At 43.6% G+C, this 17,617-nt stretch overlaps 1 protein-coding gene across 1 annotated transcript in view; it reads left to right on the top strand.

The window, feature by feature from the left end:
* Positions 1-17,617, top strand: part of CS (citrate synthase) — a 50,871-nt gene that overhangs the window by 18,401 nt on the left and 14,853 nt on the right. The window contains exons 2-6 of the mRNA XM_040425553.1: positions 4,952-4,999; positions 5,111-5,218; positions 6,696-6,761; positions 6,838-6,969; positions 7,639-7,827. Of these exons, the coding sequence (XP_040281487.1) occupies positions 4,952-4,999; positions 5,111-5,218; positions 6,696-6,761; positions 6,838-6,969; positions 7,639-7,827 (543 nt within the window). The remainder of the gene's footprint in view (positions 1-4,951; positions 5,000-5,110; positions 5,219-6,695; positions 6,762-6,837; positions 6,970-7,638; positions 7,828-17,617) is intronic.

Below are 17,617 nucleotides of genomic sequence, written 5' to 3' on the forward strand. Positions count from 1 at the left end.
AAGATTATTTGCCCTTGTATAGTATCATTGTGCTGTTGGTATGCTGTGTGACAAGGGTCAGGAGACGTTGCTGGTTTGGGTGTGTGATGAGCTATAGCGCTCCTGTCTATTGTAGATAAAACCAGACCTTTGCTAAGCCTGATGGTTGGGTTTTTGGAGAGCATGTGGTATTTCAGGTGCCTTTTACTGTCCACTCAGTACCATGTCCCTGCTAGGCGTAGGGCTCTAGGCAATGTGTCAGGGTTGCACCTGAAATTGGCTATATTCAAAAGGTGCAATCACGCAGGCGGGTATTTTGGGGCATGGTAAAAAAAACAAAAAAAAAAACACTTTTCACTGTTTTTCCAAGGGGTTGCAATGCAGCACGCTTCCAGCCATGGGAATACACCTTCATTGGTTTTCTAAATGTGAATGTTGCACCAGAATAACATGATTCCCAGCCATTGCAATGAGACGTTGGTTCGTATATTCTCCAAAATGACCTGATTAGTGTTAATCACATTGTGGAGAGGTTAAATCAGGGCGCCACACTAATGGTTTGCCATAGTGAAGGGTACAGGTCTAAAAATTCCTGCCTCCCACCTTTACAAATTAAGGGGTTCTCCAGCTTTTCCCTGCACTCCTTTTCACACTTGATCCCATGATTCGTTCAGTCAGCAGAGGTCTGATGCCCCCTCCACCACCAATCATGAAGTGATGGTATATTCTAGTGATATATCGTTATGTCATTATATGGGAAATTGGGAATGCCCCTTTAAACTTGACAAAATCCGATAAATTTTCTGGTTAGGGTTTGACCACACGCTGTGGCTGCACGAGCTGCAGCGGGCACTGTCTAATTGCTCTGTAGTGTTAATGAGCGCACTTTAGGGCCAGGTTCACATTTACAGCAACATCTGGCAGAGAGCAGCCTGGTGGATTCAGGCATTGCTGGATCCCATTGACTGTACTGAGGTCCAGTGGTGGTCCGGCCGCTTTTCGTCATAAATGCCAAGTTTCGGCCTGACAAAAACTGTTATATGCAACAGTTTTTGGCATTTGTGCCGGATCAGCTTGCTGCCTATGTGAACACAGCCTTTGGGCTGCCATTTTTGCGGTCCGCATATTGCAGATCTGCAAATCGTGGCTACAGGCCGAGAGCCTGCAGACATTTTTTTTTTCACTCCTACACAAATGTCCTATCCTTGTCCGCAAAACGAACAAGAATAGGACATGGTCTATATATTCCCCCCCCATGGCCGCTGAACGGGCATATGGATGACAACAACTACGGGCATGTGCATGAGCCCTTAACCTCAATACTGCACCGCCATTAACCAAATGGTCGTGCTCTTAGGGCTCCTTCACACAGGCGTCGCGTGTGAGGGCGGATAGGATGCAGATGCCATTGCGAAAATGTGCGGTTATTTTAATATTTTCATTTTTTAAATTTTTTATTTATTTCCCCCCCCCCCGTGCGAGTGCAAAGCGTTTTTAATGCGTTTTCTCGCGTGAGAAAAATCGACATGTTTGTTACCCAGACCCGCAGCCGGACTTCTTCACAGAAGTTTGGGATCGGTGTTGTGTAGATTTTATTATTTTCCCTTATAACATGGTTATAAGGGAAAATAATAGCATTCTTAATACAGAATGCTTAGTACAATAGGGCTGGAGGGGTTAAAAAATTTTTTTTAAATAAATTTAACTCGCCTGATACACTTGTTCGCACTGCCCGGCTAGTCTTCTGTCTTCTTTGACCTGGGAGGAAAAGGACCTTTGGTGATGTCACTGCGCTCATTACATGGTTCATCACATGATCCATCACCATGGTGACGTCACCAAATGTCCTTTTCCTCCCAGGTCATCAAAGACAGAAGAGAAGCCGGGCTGCGCGAACAAGTGGATCAGGTGAGTTAAATGTATAATATATTATTAATTTTTTTACCATGTTATAAGGGAAAATAATAAAGATCGGGTCCCCACCCCGATCATCTCCTAGCAACCATGCGTGAAAATCGCACCGCATCTGCACTTGCTTGCGGATGCTTGCGATTTTCACGTGGCCCCATTCACTTCTATGGGGCCTGCGTTGCGTGAAAAACGCACAATATAGAGCATGCTGCGGTTTTCACGCAACGCACAAGTGATGCGTGAAAATCACCGCTCATGTGCACAGCCCCATAGAAATTAATAGGTCCGGATTCAGTGCGGGTGCAATGCGTTCACCTCATGCATTGCACCTGTGTGGAAATCTCGCCCGTGTGAAAGGGGCCTTAGTCTTTTCAATACTTACCCTGTGCTAGTCTGAGGCTATATAGGTCACACTACAAAAAAATTGCTGTGAACTCACTGTCCATAGGAAATGCTTTCCTTACAGCCAAATACACAGTGCAGATTACACGTGGGAAAACGTAATACGGTACCAGCAAAGTGTATGAGATCAGACAAATCTCATGTACACTCTGCCTTTTTTTTTCTCAGGCGCAGCAATTGACCTGCTGGGCGGATTTTGAAACCTGCAGCATGTCAATTGTTGCCTTTTCAATGGAATGGTGAGATCTGCGGAAAAATCCAACCAAGAAACGGCATAAAAACTCTCCAAAAGAACTTCTGCACGTGTGCAGCCACCCTAAGGGCTCTTTCACACGAGTGAGTTTTCCATCCAGATGCGTGTAGTGAACACATGTCATCCGGACTGAATCCTGATCCATTCATTTAGTTTTTCACACCTCATCTTTGCGTTCAGGAAAACTCGCAGCATCTAATGTATTCTGCGTTTTTCAAGCGGCTTTGGCTCCATAGAAGTGAATGGGGCTTGTGTGAAAAACCCAAGGCATCCGGATGCAGTGTGTTTTTCACGGATGGTTGGTAGATGAAGATTTAGTTTTTTCTTCACACACATGAAAAACGCATCCAGACAGAAAAAACGCGCGCACAGAATGCATTTGCAGAAAAAGCTGATTGAACTTGCATGTGAAACCATCAGTTTTTCCCCGGACAGATCCTGACACAATCCGTATCGCTCGTGTGAAAGAGGCCTTGGGGTTCTGCCGCACATCCCTGCTGTGCAGTGTTTTGTATGAAGCAAAAAAAAAGCGTCATAACACCGCATGCAATGTTTGCATCCACATATCTGCGTTTATGCTGCTTTTCCAGCGAAGGAAAACACAGCAGACTTGAATTTTATATCAATTTCAGCCTACATGTACACGAACGTTTGTTTTGCGGTCCGCAAAAAAAGGTTGACGTCCGTATGGCATTTTTAATTTTTTTTTGCTGATCTATTGTAACCATGCCTATCCTTGTCCGCAAAACAGACAAGAATAGGACATGTTCTTTTTTTTTTGCGGGGCTACGGAACGGAGCAACGGATGCGTCTAGCACACGGAGTGCTGTCCGCATCTTTTGCAGCCCCGTTGAAGTGAAATGCGGCTCGGATGCGAACCAAACCACGTTCGTGTGCATGTAGGCTAACTCAGTTTTGTAATTTTATTCAAGTTTGTAGTCTGTGATTTAGTTTTTTCCTTTAGTGGACAGGAATACAGCATAAGGGTCCATTCACACGTCCGTAGAATGGGTCCGCATCTGTTCTGCAAATTGTGGAACGGGTGTGGATCCATTTGTTCTCTACGGGGCAGGAATGGATGCGGACAGCACACTATGTGCTATCCGCATTTCCGGAGCTTGGCCCCGATCTTCCAGTCCGCGGCTCCTGAAAAAAATAGAACATGTCCTATTCTTGTCCGCAATTGCAGACAAGAATAGGCAGTTCTATGGGGGTGCCAGGCGGATGTATTGCGGATCCGCAATATACTACGGACATGTGAATGGACCCTTAACGCACATTTGTTTTTGCAAAAACTGCACTCTTTCGTTTTTACCACATCCAAAACGCAGCAATTTCAGAGCAACTTTTTTTTCTAAAATCCATACCTTTTATATCATAGTTTTCCTTGAGCAGATGCAGTTTTTTAAGAAATTGTTCCCTCCTTTGCGCTGTGCTGCGCTTCCCTCTTTTGCGCTGCGTGGCCCTCTATTCTTGAGTCTGATATGCTAATTACTAGCATCGGTACAGGGAGGAGGAGACCTCTGCTCTTCTCAGTGGGCGTCTCGTCCCTGGCCGTGACGCTGTCCAATCAGAAGGCGAGCTGTTCCTGTGAGATTTGGTAAACGTAAGTGCTATACATGTAGAGGGGCCTTCATTTTTTTTTTTTTTTACTGTATACATTTATATGGAATAACATAGTCTACTAGGCTACCGTGTCTGTGCCTAGAATCTGCCTACAATTGCCCCCCCCCCCCCCCCCTCAATACTGTAAAAATGGGCTGTGGCTTCACTGTGAAGGGGTGTGGCCTAATTTGTAACTGGTGTAAAATTGTCTCAGTAAGCCAACCTATAGTTGGTCTAGCATTGGTATACAGGGACAGCCTGTTCTACACCAGCTATAGGATAAGTAAATCTGGTAACTAATTCCAGCCTGACGTATGCCAAAAGGGCACGGTTTAAACATGAGTCAGGGTCTATGGATACATTTGGCATGTGTTCACCATGAGTTTTCCTGGCGTACATGCCAAGCATAGGGCCAAAACAAGATTTGACAAGGGCTCAACTCGTCTACTGGTCTCATGTTATGTTTGCCTTGTGTGTGTGATGGAAGGTAAACCCTATACATATCTTCCTATGGTTACCTGCGTTGCCTCCAGCTTATGTTTCCTCCTATGAGCCCCAAAGCTGATCTTTGAAATCTGTATTGTTTGGTTGAAATTGGAGACTGGGAAATGCTGCAGCTGATCAGGTATTGCTAACCCCCAGAGAATCATTACATATCGGTGTGTGAGAGCCATTCCTTTCCCTCGGGTTTCCTAGACTGCTTTTTATATTCACATTGGCAGGCAACGGCAAGTTATTTTCCTTCTCTGCTGTCCAAACAACTGAATAATGGGCACAATCTCTTCTTTCTTCTCCAAACAGAACTCCCCTTGTGTGCTGATCGCGGCTCGCCATGCCAGCTCCTCCACGGTAAGCTCTGGCTCTTTTCTCTCCTTTTTGGAATGATTTTGGGCACGTTATTTATTGAGGATCTGCTGCCTAGTGTCTCCTAACTTTTTTTTTTTTTTTTGTCTTGTAAAGAACCTAAAAGATGTCCTGTCAGACCTCATTCCCAAAGAACAGGCAAGAATCAAGAACTTTAAACAACAGCATGGGAAGACTGTTATTGGCCAAATCACCGTTGATATGGTAAGAGAGGGCAGAAAAATATCTGCATTGCCTTAAAGGGGTTTTTCATAACCTATTTAGGATAGGTTAATCGTTATCGGATCGTCGAGGGGTCCGACTCCCAACTCGGTCAGCTGTTTTTACTAGTTCCAGTGTGAGAAACGGGTATCGGAGCTACACAGCTCTGTAAAGTGGCCATGGCGGGTTTCTGCATCCATTTGAGTGACACATACTACCGCTCCTTCTGTTCTTGGATCACTCTGGGTCCTAGCAGTCAGATCTCCAGCAATCCAATATTTTTCACCCGTCCTGTGGATAGTCGATAAATACTTTCCGCTGGTAACGCCTTTAATTTTAGGCTAATGGATGCCTTGTAGTAAAACATATTGCACAGAGCAGTCACCTGGGACAGCATCATTCTTAGAAACCCTTTAAAAGTTTTGAAACACTTCTATCACTTCGTTTGACATATTTAGGTGTCAGACACTAGCGATCCGCTAGTGTCTGCTCTAACAAACCATCCTAATATGATAGGTTTTGGGGCAGCCGTTTTGCTAAAATAACAACTTATATCTATGCTAATGAGCCTCTAGGTGCTATGGGGGCATCATTAGCACCTAGAGGCTCCGTCTACCTTCCTAAACTGTCGCCGCCCAGCGCGTCCCTCCAGCCCGCCCATCTCCTGCTGAATGCGATCCTCTCCGTGCGCGTCTCTGTTTTGCGCATGCGCAGTGAATGTCTGACCGCTTCCCTGGTCAGACATCTCCACTGCGCCTGCGCCGATGACATCATAGTGCTTCGAGGAACAGGCGCAGTGGAGATGTCTGAGCAGGGAAGCGGTCAGACATTCACTGCGCATGCGCAGAACAGAGACGCGCACAGAGAGGATCGCATTCAGCAGGAGATGGGCGGGCTGGAGGGACGCGCTGGGCGGCGGCAGTTTAGGAAGGTAGACGGAGCCTCTAGGTGCTAATGACGCCCCCATAGCACCTAGAGGCTCATTAGCATATAGATATAAGTTGTTATTTTAGCAAAACGGCTGCCCCAAAACCTATCATATTAGGATGGTTTGTTAGAGCAGACACTAGCGGATCGCTAGTGTCTGACACCTAAATATGTGAAACCAAGTGATAGAAACCCTTTAAAGGAGTTTTCCAAAATCAGAAAATTCAGCCAAGGTTGAAATGCCATAAAACGGTAAAAAACCCTAATATATGCATTAACGTGTCTATCTAAACAAATCCTTGTGAGTAACGCTGAAACGGCAGGGCGTATAATGAGAATAAGATAACATTAATGATTTCACGTGTATAAGGGGTTTTACATTTTTCTGCATTTCCTGCCTGTGGCCAATTTTTTCCAGACCTTTGAAAACCCCTTTAACACATACGTTTGGCATATACATTGTGGATCTTTTACATTTTATAGTTTTGCTGAATTGAATAGTAAAAAGAAACCTGTCCACCCTCTTAAGAGTCATGCTGTATCTCTTCTCTAGGTATATGGAGGCATGAGGGGCATGAAAGGATTAGTCTATGAAACATCTGTGCTTGATCCTGATGAGGTAAGTTTATGGACAACGCAGGTAACATGCTTGTTTTACTATAACTTTAACTAACTACTTTTGTATTTGTTTCCAGGGCATCCGCTTCCGTGGTTACAGCATCCCTGAATGCCAGAAGCTGCTGCCCAAGGCACCAGGAGGTGAAGAGCCACTACCTGAAGGACTTTTCTGGCTCTTGGTCACAGGGGAGGTTCCCTCACAAGAACAGGTAAGCTTCCAGGAGAAACCTCATCTGCTGACACCATGCCATGAATGGGAACTCCATCTGGCCGTCACACTAGTACTGCTGCAGTTTGTCTTGTGAACATGGTTAGACAGGATCATTGGTTCAGGTTTATAGTTAAAGCGGTATTCACATCTGGTTACTTGTAACCATAAATGTCCAATAGGTTTGGGTCCCACCTCAGAGGCCATCGTGAATGGAGAGCTCGCTGCACTTGTGCAGCTCTCTCCAATCATTTCTATGGTAGTTCCACAAATAACCATTAGGCCTCATGCACACGACCGTTGTTGTGGTCCGCATCCGAGCCGCATTTTTTGCGGCTCGGGTGCAGACCCATTCACTTCAATGGGGCCGCAAAAGATGCGGACAGCACTCCTTTGCTCCGTTCCGTGGCCCCGCAAAAAAAATATAGCATGTCCTATTCTTGTCCGTTTTGCGGACAAGAATTGGCATTTCTACAATGGGCCTTCCGTTCCGCAAATTGCGGAAGGCACACGGGCAGCTTCCGTATTTTTTGCAGACAGCAAAATACCTATGGTCGTGTACATAAGCCCTAAACCTGAAAGATTACCATTTTCATCTTTTTGAAATAGGAATATATTATACAAGTTTTATTTATTTTCATGTCTCTATTGCTTCTGCTCTGTTTGACAGGTTAACTGGCTTTCTAAAGAGTGGGCAAAGCGAGCTGCTCTACCTTCCCACGTTGTAACAATGCTTGACAACTTTCCCACCAATCTGCATCCCATGTCTCAGTTCAGTGCAGCAATCACGGCCCTAAACAGCGAGAGCAACTTTGCTCGGGCTTATGCTGAAGGCGTTAACAAGACCAAGTACTGGGAGGTAAGAATGCTGCCGGACCTGTTATATGCAAATATGAGGTATTATATGCAGAAAAGATAAAAGGTTGTAGAGTGCAAAAGCCACTCCTAGCAATGATGTGTAGTATCGTGACATCCCGGCGTACGAGCTTCTCATGCTTATCCATATGGCATTATTTTAATATGAATGACCACACTTTTTTAAATGATATATCATGACATTTACTTGGGACACTGCTGTATTTTCTCCCCATCAGTGCATTATCACCTTAAGGTTCTTTTCAGACAGGTGTATTCACTCTGGGAAATGCACTCCATGTGGGATAATTTCCCAGCCTGAACTCTGCTCCTGTGAAATGAACTCGAAACCTTATAATACTGTTGTGAATTCTAGTCTTATTGCTGATCTGCGGAACTGTTATCACATAATGCATTGACTACAGTTCAGTAGATCGTCAGTGAGACTGGAATACACAACATCATAAATCATTATAATGTTGCGCATTCACATCACAAGATCAGCACTCAGGCCAGGAAATGCTACTCGCACATGGAGCGTGTTTCCCGGAATGAATACGCTTGTCTGAAACTAGCTTAAAACACAGATTTAACCCTTAACATTTCTACACTGTACAAATAAACTTTTCCCTAAAAACATTGTATTCGTAGCTGTATCCAGAGGTCGGACCCCAGCTATCAGCTAGTTAAAAACTATGCACAACCTCTTTAATATATCGACCCATTATTTGAGAATGTATGCAAAATAAATATATAGTTTTACTCAGCCAGGCAATATGCCTGGTTTAATATCGTTGATCATGCTCACCAGAGCTTTTTAAACTTTTTAAAGAATTTTTGGTTAATTTTCCATGTCACTATATCTATATTATAATAAATTATAATAGTGCTCACTTTTTACCTCTTTTGTCACTTTAATGTTCCTTTACACGGGGCTGTTAACTGGCAGATTATCGGGAACAAACTCTACTTCATCAGATGAAATAATAGTTTTTGCTGAAACCAGAATCTTAGTCTATGGGCAGCAGATCGTGCTGTTACCAGGCATCCTCTTGCCAGAAACAATGAATCCGTATGGGATGAGCGATTGCAGTGGCGATCGCTCGTACAGTGGAGGCGATTCCTGCATGTAAATACAGATCTCGCCACCTCTGAACAGTATCTACTATTCACAATAGGCGATTGTCAAAGTTTAAATGATCTTTCCTTGAACAATGACCTCTGCACAGGTCAAAGAGCATGTCTAGAAAACTCACATAGAAGTAACTATTGTTTCTGGCCTATGGTGGCTGTTGGTAAGCATATCCCTAATTGCTGTTAAAGAGGAACTATCGCCAGTAAATACAATGAAATCTGCAGGCAGCATGTTGTATAGATCTGGCGGCGCTGAGCTGATAGATACATAGTGTTGTGAGGAAAGTATTCAGTATAACATCAGTTGATTGTAACAGCACGTTATCACTTACTAAGGCCTCACGCACACGGCCGTGCTGTTTTTTTGCGGTCCGCAAACCGCGGATCTGCAAAAAACTGAAGCCTCCCTTGTTGCCTTCTGCAATTTGCAGAACGGGCGCCGGCAATATAAATGCCTATTCTTGTCCGAAAAAGCGCGGACAAGAATAGGACATGTTATATTTTTTTAGCGGAGCCACAGATGCGGACAGCACACTGAGTGCTGTCCGCATCTTTTGCGGCCCGATTGAAGTGAATGTGTCCTCATCCGAGCCGCCAAAACTGTGGCTCAGATGCGGACCCAAACAACGGTCGTGTGCATGAGGCCTAATAGTAATTTATCTGTAATGCTTTGTTTTCCTGTACTCCATCATGGTCACATGCCATTTTAGCCTGTCTTGGTTCCCTATCCCGATGACCTCACTTCTACATCTGAGGTGTAGCAAGGCTTGTAAAGGGTACATTAGACACCCTGATCACACAGTCAGGAGGGAACGGTTCCCTCCCGACAATCACCTATCTCCTGCTTGCTTGCTGAGGAGACTGTTGCATGTAATAGCAGCGATCTCCTCAGCAACATGGGGAGTAACGATCGCTATGCCATCGCTTGTCCTCACGCTCTTTCAGCTGTTTTAGAAGGCACCGGTGCTGCTATGAGTGCTGCTTCCTTCTCGCAGCTTAGCAAGCACAACGCTGTACATTGTATAGCGACTGTGCTTGGTATCACAGCTCAGCCCCATTCACATCTATGGGGCTGAGCTGTGTTTAGGCCATGTGACCAATGAAAGTGTCATCACTGGCCTAGGGAAAGCAGTGAGAAGGCCACGGCTCTACTGTGAGCGCCACTCCCTTCTCGAACAGCTGATCAGTGGGGTTCCCAGGTGTTGGACCCCCACCGATCAGGTACTGATGACCTATTCAGTGGATAGGTAATCGGTATTAATCTCGGAAAACTCCTTTAAAAAAAACAGTAATGCTATAAGACACAAAAAAAATCCCTTCTCCCACAGCAGAGGTTTTCTATAGAGGAGTGGGTAAGGCAGCTGGCAACTGCACAGAAGGTCTAAGGTTCAAATATCACTGATACCTGTAAAATCTTAATAGTAAAAGTGTACAGTAAAACTTACCTATTAGTTAGTTTATAGTAGACATTATTGCAGAAAAAATAGAATGTTTCTTTTCCAGCTTTTTTTCTTTTTATGGTCACACATTTCTAAAAATACCCATACAAAAAACATTAAAGTTCTTGTAACATACTTGGTATACTATTTATTTAGCATTACGCCTTAAAGAGAATAGCTTTTTAAGCACAGAAAATTCAACCCTTTCAAAAGGGCAGGTCTGTAATGTAATGGTAACTCTTCTGCCTGCCATACAAAAGGTATGTGGTTGAAAGACCTGGTAAGTAGTTTCTTTAGTAAAAGTCTATGTGCTGGAAGAGGACCCCAACCCATATCCCACACAGCTTAATTAGTATTCTCTGCACGGAAGTGAATAATAGGCTGCCAGCTTGCTTGGATCTGTGATGTTCCAGCTGGAAGGAGAGGCAGAGACCTGATGCTATAAACACTTCCCATGAGTCTCGCCCTTGGATGTAAACACATGGTGTGGGTCACAGTTGCGCTGGATGAGTCAAAATGCACTCTGAACTTAATGAACTGATTTCTATAATGCAGTGAAGTTCAAAGCTGGAATTTATTATTTTTGTAACTGGAAAACCCCTTTAACCCTTTCCTGACCAGCGCCATAATAGTACGGCTTTAAAGATGGCGCCCGCTCCTGAGCGTAGCGGGTGCCATAGCCGCGGGTGGCCTGCTTTCTTATAGCAGACACCCGCGGCTAATGTCCACAATCGGCAGCAATGCTGATCGTGGACATTTAAAGGGGTTCTGCACTTAGTTTTAACTGATGATCTATCCTCTGGATAGATCAGCTTCTGATCGGCGGGGGCCCGACACCCGGGACCCCCGCCCATCAGCTGTTTGAGAAGGCAGCGGCGCTCCAGTAGCACCGCGGCCTTCTCACTGTTTACCGCCGACTGACGTCACGACTAGTATTAACTAGCATGGGCGGGGCTAAGCTCTGTTCACTTGAATGGAGCTTAGCCGCGCCCACGCTAGTTTATACTAGTCGTGACGTCAGTGGGCCGGTGGTAAACAGTGAGAAGGCAGGGGCGCTAAAGGAGCGCCGCTGCCTTCTCAAACAGCTGATCGGCGGGGGTCCCGGGTGTCTGACCCCCGCTGATCAGAAGCTGATTATCTATCTAGAGCAGGGGTGCACAACGTTTTCTGGTTGGGGGCCACATTGTCAGACTGAACCAACGTCAAGGGCCAAAAATAAAATTTAAAGAGGTATTAACTGAAATACTGTATTTATGGTATATTGAACATACAGTATATAACATTAATATCTAGTTACAGTTCCAGGACTCCCATCTAATGGAAGAATTCATGAAAAATACATTTAAGCAGTCACAAAACATAGACATACATGTCTGTTACCAGATGGTTGGGGGCCGCACAGAATGGTATCGAGGGCCGCATGTGGCCCCCGGGCCGCAGGTTGTGCACCCCTGATCTAGAGGATAGATCATCAGTTAAAACAAAGTGCAGAACCCCTTTAAATGTCCGCGATCAGCATTGCTGCCGGTTGTGGACATTAGCCGCGTGTGTCTGCCATAAGAAACAGCAGGCCACCTGCGGCTATGGCACCCGCTCCGCTCAGGAGGGGGCGCCATCTTTAAAGCCGTACTATTACGGCGCTAGATCATCAGTTAAAACAAAGTGCAGAACCCCTTTAACTCCTCAGATGCCGTGGTCAATCCTGACCACGGCATCTGAACAGGTGAAACACCGGAAGCGCATGCTTCCGTTGATGCTCCAGCTCCCCCATGCGGCGATCGGAGGAACTAAAAAAAGTGTAAAAAAAATACAAGAACTAAATTTTTTTTAAAAAATACACATCGTGGGTGTAGCCATGTGCGAAAACGCCCATAGTATAAAAATATATTCCCTATACGGCAAAATGGAAAAAAGCGTCAAAATGGCCGTTTTTGGTCGCTTCATTTTCTACGAAATTAAATAAAGTGATCAAAAAGTCATACACACCCCATAATTGTATCAATGAAAAGTTTTTAGATCGCCTCGCAAACAATGAGCCCCCACACAGCTTCGTACACATAATTACAAAAAAGTTATAGTGGTCAAAATATGGCGACGAAGAAATAAAACTTCACTATCAAAACGCAAGAAAAACTATACATATAAGGTATTGCCAGATTTGTACTGACCTGTAGAATAAAAGTAACTGGTCAGTTTTTATCAAACTTCGTAAATAAAATAAAAAATATACTTAAAACTGGTGTAATTTATTTATTATTATTATTATTATATTTTTTTATTTTTATTTTTGTAATTTCACCCCATTTGTAATTTTTTTCCCACTACATCATATGCAATATTAAATTATGGCGTTGGAAAGTACAACTTGTCCTGCAAAAAAATAAGCCCATGTGAACAGACAAATGAAAGTTATGGCTCAGGAGAGCAAAAAAAAAAAACCTCTGGGGTAGAAAGGGTTAAGACCACCCCCATGCATAGCTATTTGTGTATACACACTTATATAGTGAATGCTATTATTCACTAATGAGATCTCCCACGTGAACAACTGACCTCAGGAAGACCAGAGATTTAAATGTATAATTTACACTTTTTTTTTTCTGAATCTTTTCCCACTATATATCAATCTGCTCAGCTCCTCCTGCTCTATAACCTGCTGCCAGCAGATTGCAATGCATTTTGAGGGGGCAAATTCCCTTCAACAGCTCAGACAATATTGCAGCCCCCATAGTCCTGTTCAGGAAATAGACTTTAAAAATGTATAATCTGAAAATAAAAACGGTATGTGTCAGTTTCTGGTTTTAACACATGGCACATCTTGTGAATTTGTATGTGCAATTCTCTTGTGTTTAAAGGGAACCTGTCACCGGGATTTTGTGTATAGAGCTGAGGACATGGGTTGCTAGATGGCCGCTAGCACATCCGCAATACCCAGTCCCCATAGCTCTGTGTGCTTTTATTGTGTAACAAAAAAACTATTTGATCCATATGCAAATTAACCTGAGATGAGTCCTGTATGTGAGATGAGTAAGGGACAGGACTTATCTCAGGTTAATTTGCATATGGATGAAATCGTTTTTTTGACACAATAAAAGCACACAGAGCTATGGGGACTGGATATTGCGGATGTGCTAGCGGCCATCTAGCAACCCATGTCCTCAGCTCTATACACAAAATCCAGGTGACAGGTTCCCTTTAAAAGCATGTGGTATTAACAATATCCTTTAGGGGGCAGCCTGTTCCAAAATGCAGCCTTACATTCCAAGCCTTTTCTAATGAACTGTCCCACGATTCAATCCTACGACTAGATGAAGAGCAATTAGTAAAAATGAAAAGGTTAAATATACTGTAATTCTAAATGTGTCCTGTAATTGAGAATACTCATTGTAGGAGGGCTTTTTTTGGGAGCGAACTGTAGTTTGTATTGGTACCATTTTGGTACATATGACACTTGTTCGGGGTGTACAGCACACAGGAAAAATATTTTAATAGTTTTGACTCTTTTTGGATGTTGTGATACATCGGGGACAAGCGTTCATAGGAACTCTCATTCTCAACTATAGGCATATATAATTGAGCAGTCAATCAGCCGGTGAATGAGAACACACTTCATCGGGATGATTATCAGAGGCACACCTCCACGTGTAATCATGGATGTTCTGCCGACAATGAATAGATCCGAATGAGGGAGAATCGAGTTGTTCCTTCCGCATTATGTTTGCATCGGCCTGTGCAATCATTCTGGTGTAAGCGAGCGCCGATAGATGTCATCCATCACTGCTCACACTGCCGGTACATCAGGCAGTGTAATGCCACCCTTACTTTAACTTCAGCAGGGGCACCGGGGACATTTCCAACAAACGTATACATTTTTTATTTATTTTTTATTTGTGTAGAAACCTCATAATGCGAAAGCAGTGATGTTGCCCACTTTCAGCAACTTCTGTGTCAGAAAATGTGAAATAGATTCTTTATGAATGTGACGCTCGTTCTGAGCACCATCATTCTCAGGGTATTTCTTCACGGCGGCTGCAGCTAATTACCATGGATTTATGTTGGAAAGCAGAATTGGTTGTAAATTGCATGGTCCTCCCCCATGGTAACCTGACCACTGCGGTGCAATGATTGTGAGAAGGTGGTGGCTATAACCAAGATACATTCAGAACCTGTAAGGAGACCAGCGGCTCTGGTAATGTCTAGATGCTTGTTATAGTCCAGCTGTTTACCTCTCCTTTTCTCCTATGGTACATGTGCTATGAGATTTCCCCCACAAGGTCGCACTTCTGTGTCCTTGCATTACCTTCTACAACACTGTAGTCTGTGACGTGTGTTTATGAAGGAGTGGCTAGGAGTTTCCATGAGTGTCTCCCCTCCACCCATCAATGTCCTTGGCTTTGTGACAGGTCGCTCACACGTACACTGAAAGCTGTGAGGTTTTCGGCATTGGCACATGTGATCTTAGAACAAGTGGCGAGTCCTGTACGGAGCTTGTTCTATAAATGCACACTAGAGCTGAAGCCATTGTATGTTAATGTGACCCAGCCATTGACTTTTTCAATGTCATCCATCCCTCCCATCAGCTTGTATGTACACGCTCAGTACATGGCATGCAGAGCATTTAATGTTTGATCTGGTCACAAGGGTTGACGTACTTCGCTGTGACTCCTTGACGCTGCTCTGCAAAGGACATATGGAAAGTACTGGGGACATCTGTAATAAATAGGCTGCCAGTCTGCAGACCGCTTCTCCTACAAGCAGTGCCTTAGGGTACTTTCACACTAGCGTTATTCTTTTCCGGCATAGAGTTCCGTCACAGGGGCTCTATACCGGAAAATAACTGATCAGTTTTATCCTAATGCATTCTGAATGGAGAGCAATCTGATCAGGATGTCTTCAGTTCAGTCTTTTTGCCTTTTTCAGGACGGAGATAATACCACAGCATTGCTGCGGGTTTTATCTCCGTCCAAAATTCCGGAACACTTGCCGGAATGCCAGATCCGGCATTTTTCCCATTGAAATGCATTAATGCCGCATTCTGGCAAAACGGATCCAGCATTGCGGCTTGCGCATGCTCAGACAGCAAAAAATTTGAAAAATAAATAAATGCCAGACCCGTTTTTCCGGATGACACTGGAGAGACGGATCCGGCATTTCAATGGATTTGTCAGACTGATCAGGATCCTGATCCATCTGACAAATGCCATCAGTTTGTATATGTTTTGATGGATCCGGCAGGTAGTTCCGGCGACGGAACTTCCTGCCGGAATCCTCTGCCGCAAGTGTGAAAGTACTCTTACACTTCTCCTTTCTCAAATGCTGTCTGGTTTCTATTTCATAGCCAACAATATTTTTTTATGTAATATTATTTGCAGCAATGGGAAAGCAAACCTAGCAATAAAAGGTAGCAGAACGTCCATGAAGATATGTGGAACATGTGCAAGTCTGGTAAATTGTCACCTATTCCTGACCAAGTCATTGTGTGTCCCAAAACTGCAATACACATGAAATCATAGATTGCTGGTTTGCCCTCCAGTCCTCCTCGCTGCTGTTTTCCTGACTGCAGCGCTGATGTACCATGCCCTCGGGTCACCACTTCACCAGTCACTAACCTCGGCAAGGATGTCCGGTATATTGGCTGCATGGTGATGGTGACCTGTGTAAACGAAATGTCGCAGCCAGGAAGATGATGGAAGTGTTGTGAAAGTATGGCTCCCCCTTGTAGCATTTTGTGCCACCAATCGCATTATGAACGAGCAAATACTTGTTCACTGGGTGGAAGCATTGCTGGTGCGGTCACGTACAGAATCACTTCTGAGCAGCAGCTCATGTTGTCTAAATAGTGACCTGCTGCTGCCCAGAAACAATGATCGCAGCAGAGATCGCTCATCCCCATGCAGCAGAGGTGATTGCTGCATGTAAATGCAGCTGTCACCACCTCTGAGCAGTCAGTTATCAAGAACAAATGGTTTGTTCCTGATAATTGCCTGCTGTGTCATCCTATGTAAGGGTGTATAAAAAGGTAGCTGGTGCCTGCAGATTGCACTGCTTTTAGTTGGTGATAAGTTCTCTTTAACCCCTTAAGGACACAGCCCTATTTCACCTTAAGGACCAGGCCATTTTTTGCAAATCTGACCACTGTCACTTTAAGTGCTGATAACTTTAAAACGCTTTGACTTACCCAGGCCGTTCTGAGATTGTTTTTTCGTCACATATTGTACTTCATGACACTGCTAAAATTGGGTCAAAAAAGTTAATTTTTTTGCATAAAAAAATACCATATTTACCAAAAATTTTGAAAAATTAGCAAATTTCAAAGTTTCAGTTTCTCTACTTCTGTAATACATAGTAATACCCCCAAAAATTGTGATGACTTTACATTCCCCATATGTCTACTTCATGTTTGTAGCATTTTGGGAATGATATTTTATTTTTTGGGGATGTTACAAGGCTTAGAAGTTTAGAAGCAAATTTTGAAATTTTCAGAAATCTTCAAAATTCCACTTTTTATGGACCAGTTCAGGTTTGAAGTCACTTTGTGAGGCTTACATAATAGAAACCACCCAAAAATGACCCCATTCTAGAAACTACACCCCTCAAGGTATTCAAAACTGTTTTTACAAACTTTGTTAACCCTTTAGGTCTTCCACAACACTTCATGGCAAATGGACATACATTTTTAGATTTTTTGGAAAATTTTCCAATATAATCAATTTTTTCCAGGAAAAAAAACAAGGGTTAACTGCCAAACAAAACTCAAAATGTGTTGCCCTGATTCTGTACTTTGCAGAAACACCCCATATGTGGTCGTAAACTACTGTTTGGCCAAACGGGAGGACATAGAAGGAGGGGAACGCCATATAGGTTTTGGAAGGCAGATTTTGCAGGACTGGTTTTGTTTATACCATGTCCCATTTGAAGCCCCCCCTTGCACCCCTAGAATAGAAATTTCAAAAAAGTGACTCCATCTAAGAAAGTACACCCCTCAAGGTATTCAAAACTGGGTTTACAAACTTTGTTAACCCTTTAGGTGTTCCACAAGAGTTAATGGCAGATGGAGAAACAATTTAGAAATTTCTATTTTTTGGAAAATTTTCCATTTTAACTCTTACTTTATTACTGAAAAAAATGGGTTAACAGCCAAACAAAACTCAAAATGGGTTGCCCTGATTCTGTAGTTTGCAGAAACACCCCAAATGTGGTCGTAAACTACTATTTGGCTAAACG

Source organism: Bufo bufo, chromosome 3 (genome assembly GCF_905171765.1).
Source record: "Bufo bufo chromosome 3, aBufBuf1.1, whole genome shotgun sequence".
Classification (NCBI taxonomy): domain Eukaryota; kingdom Metazoa; phylum Chordata; class Amphibia; order Anura; family Bufonidae; genus Bufo; species Bufo bufo.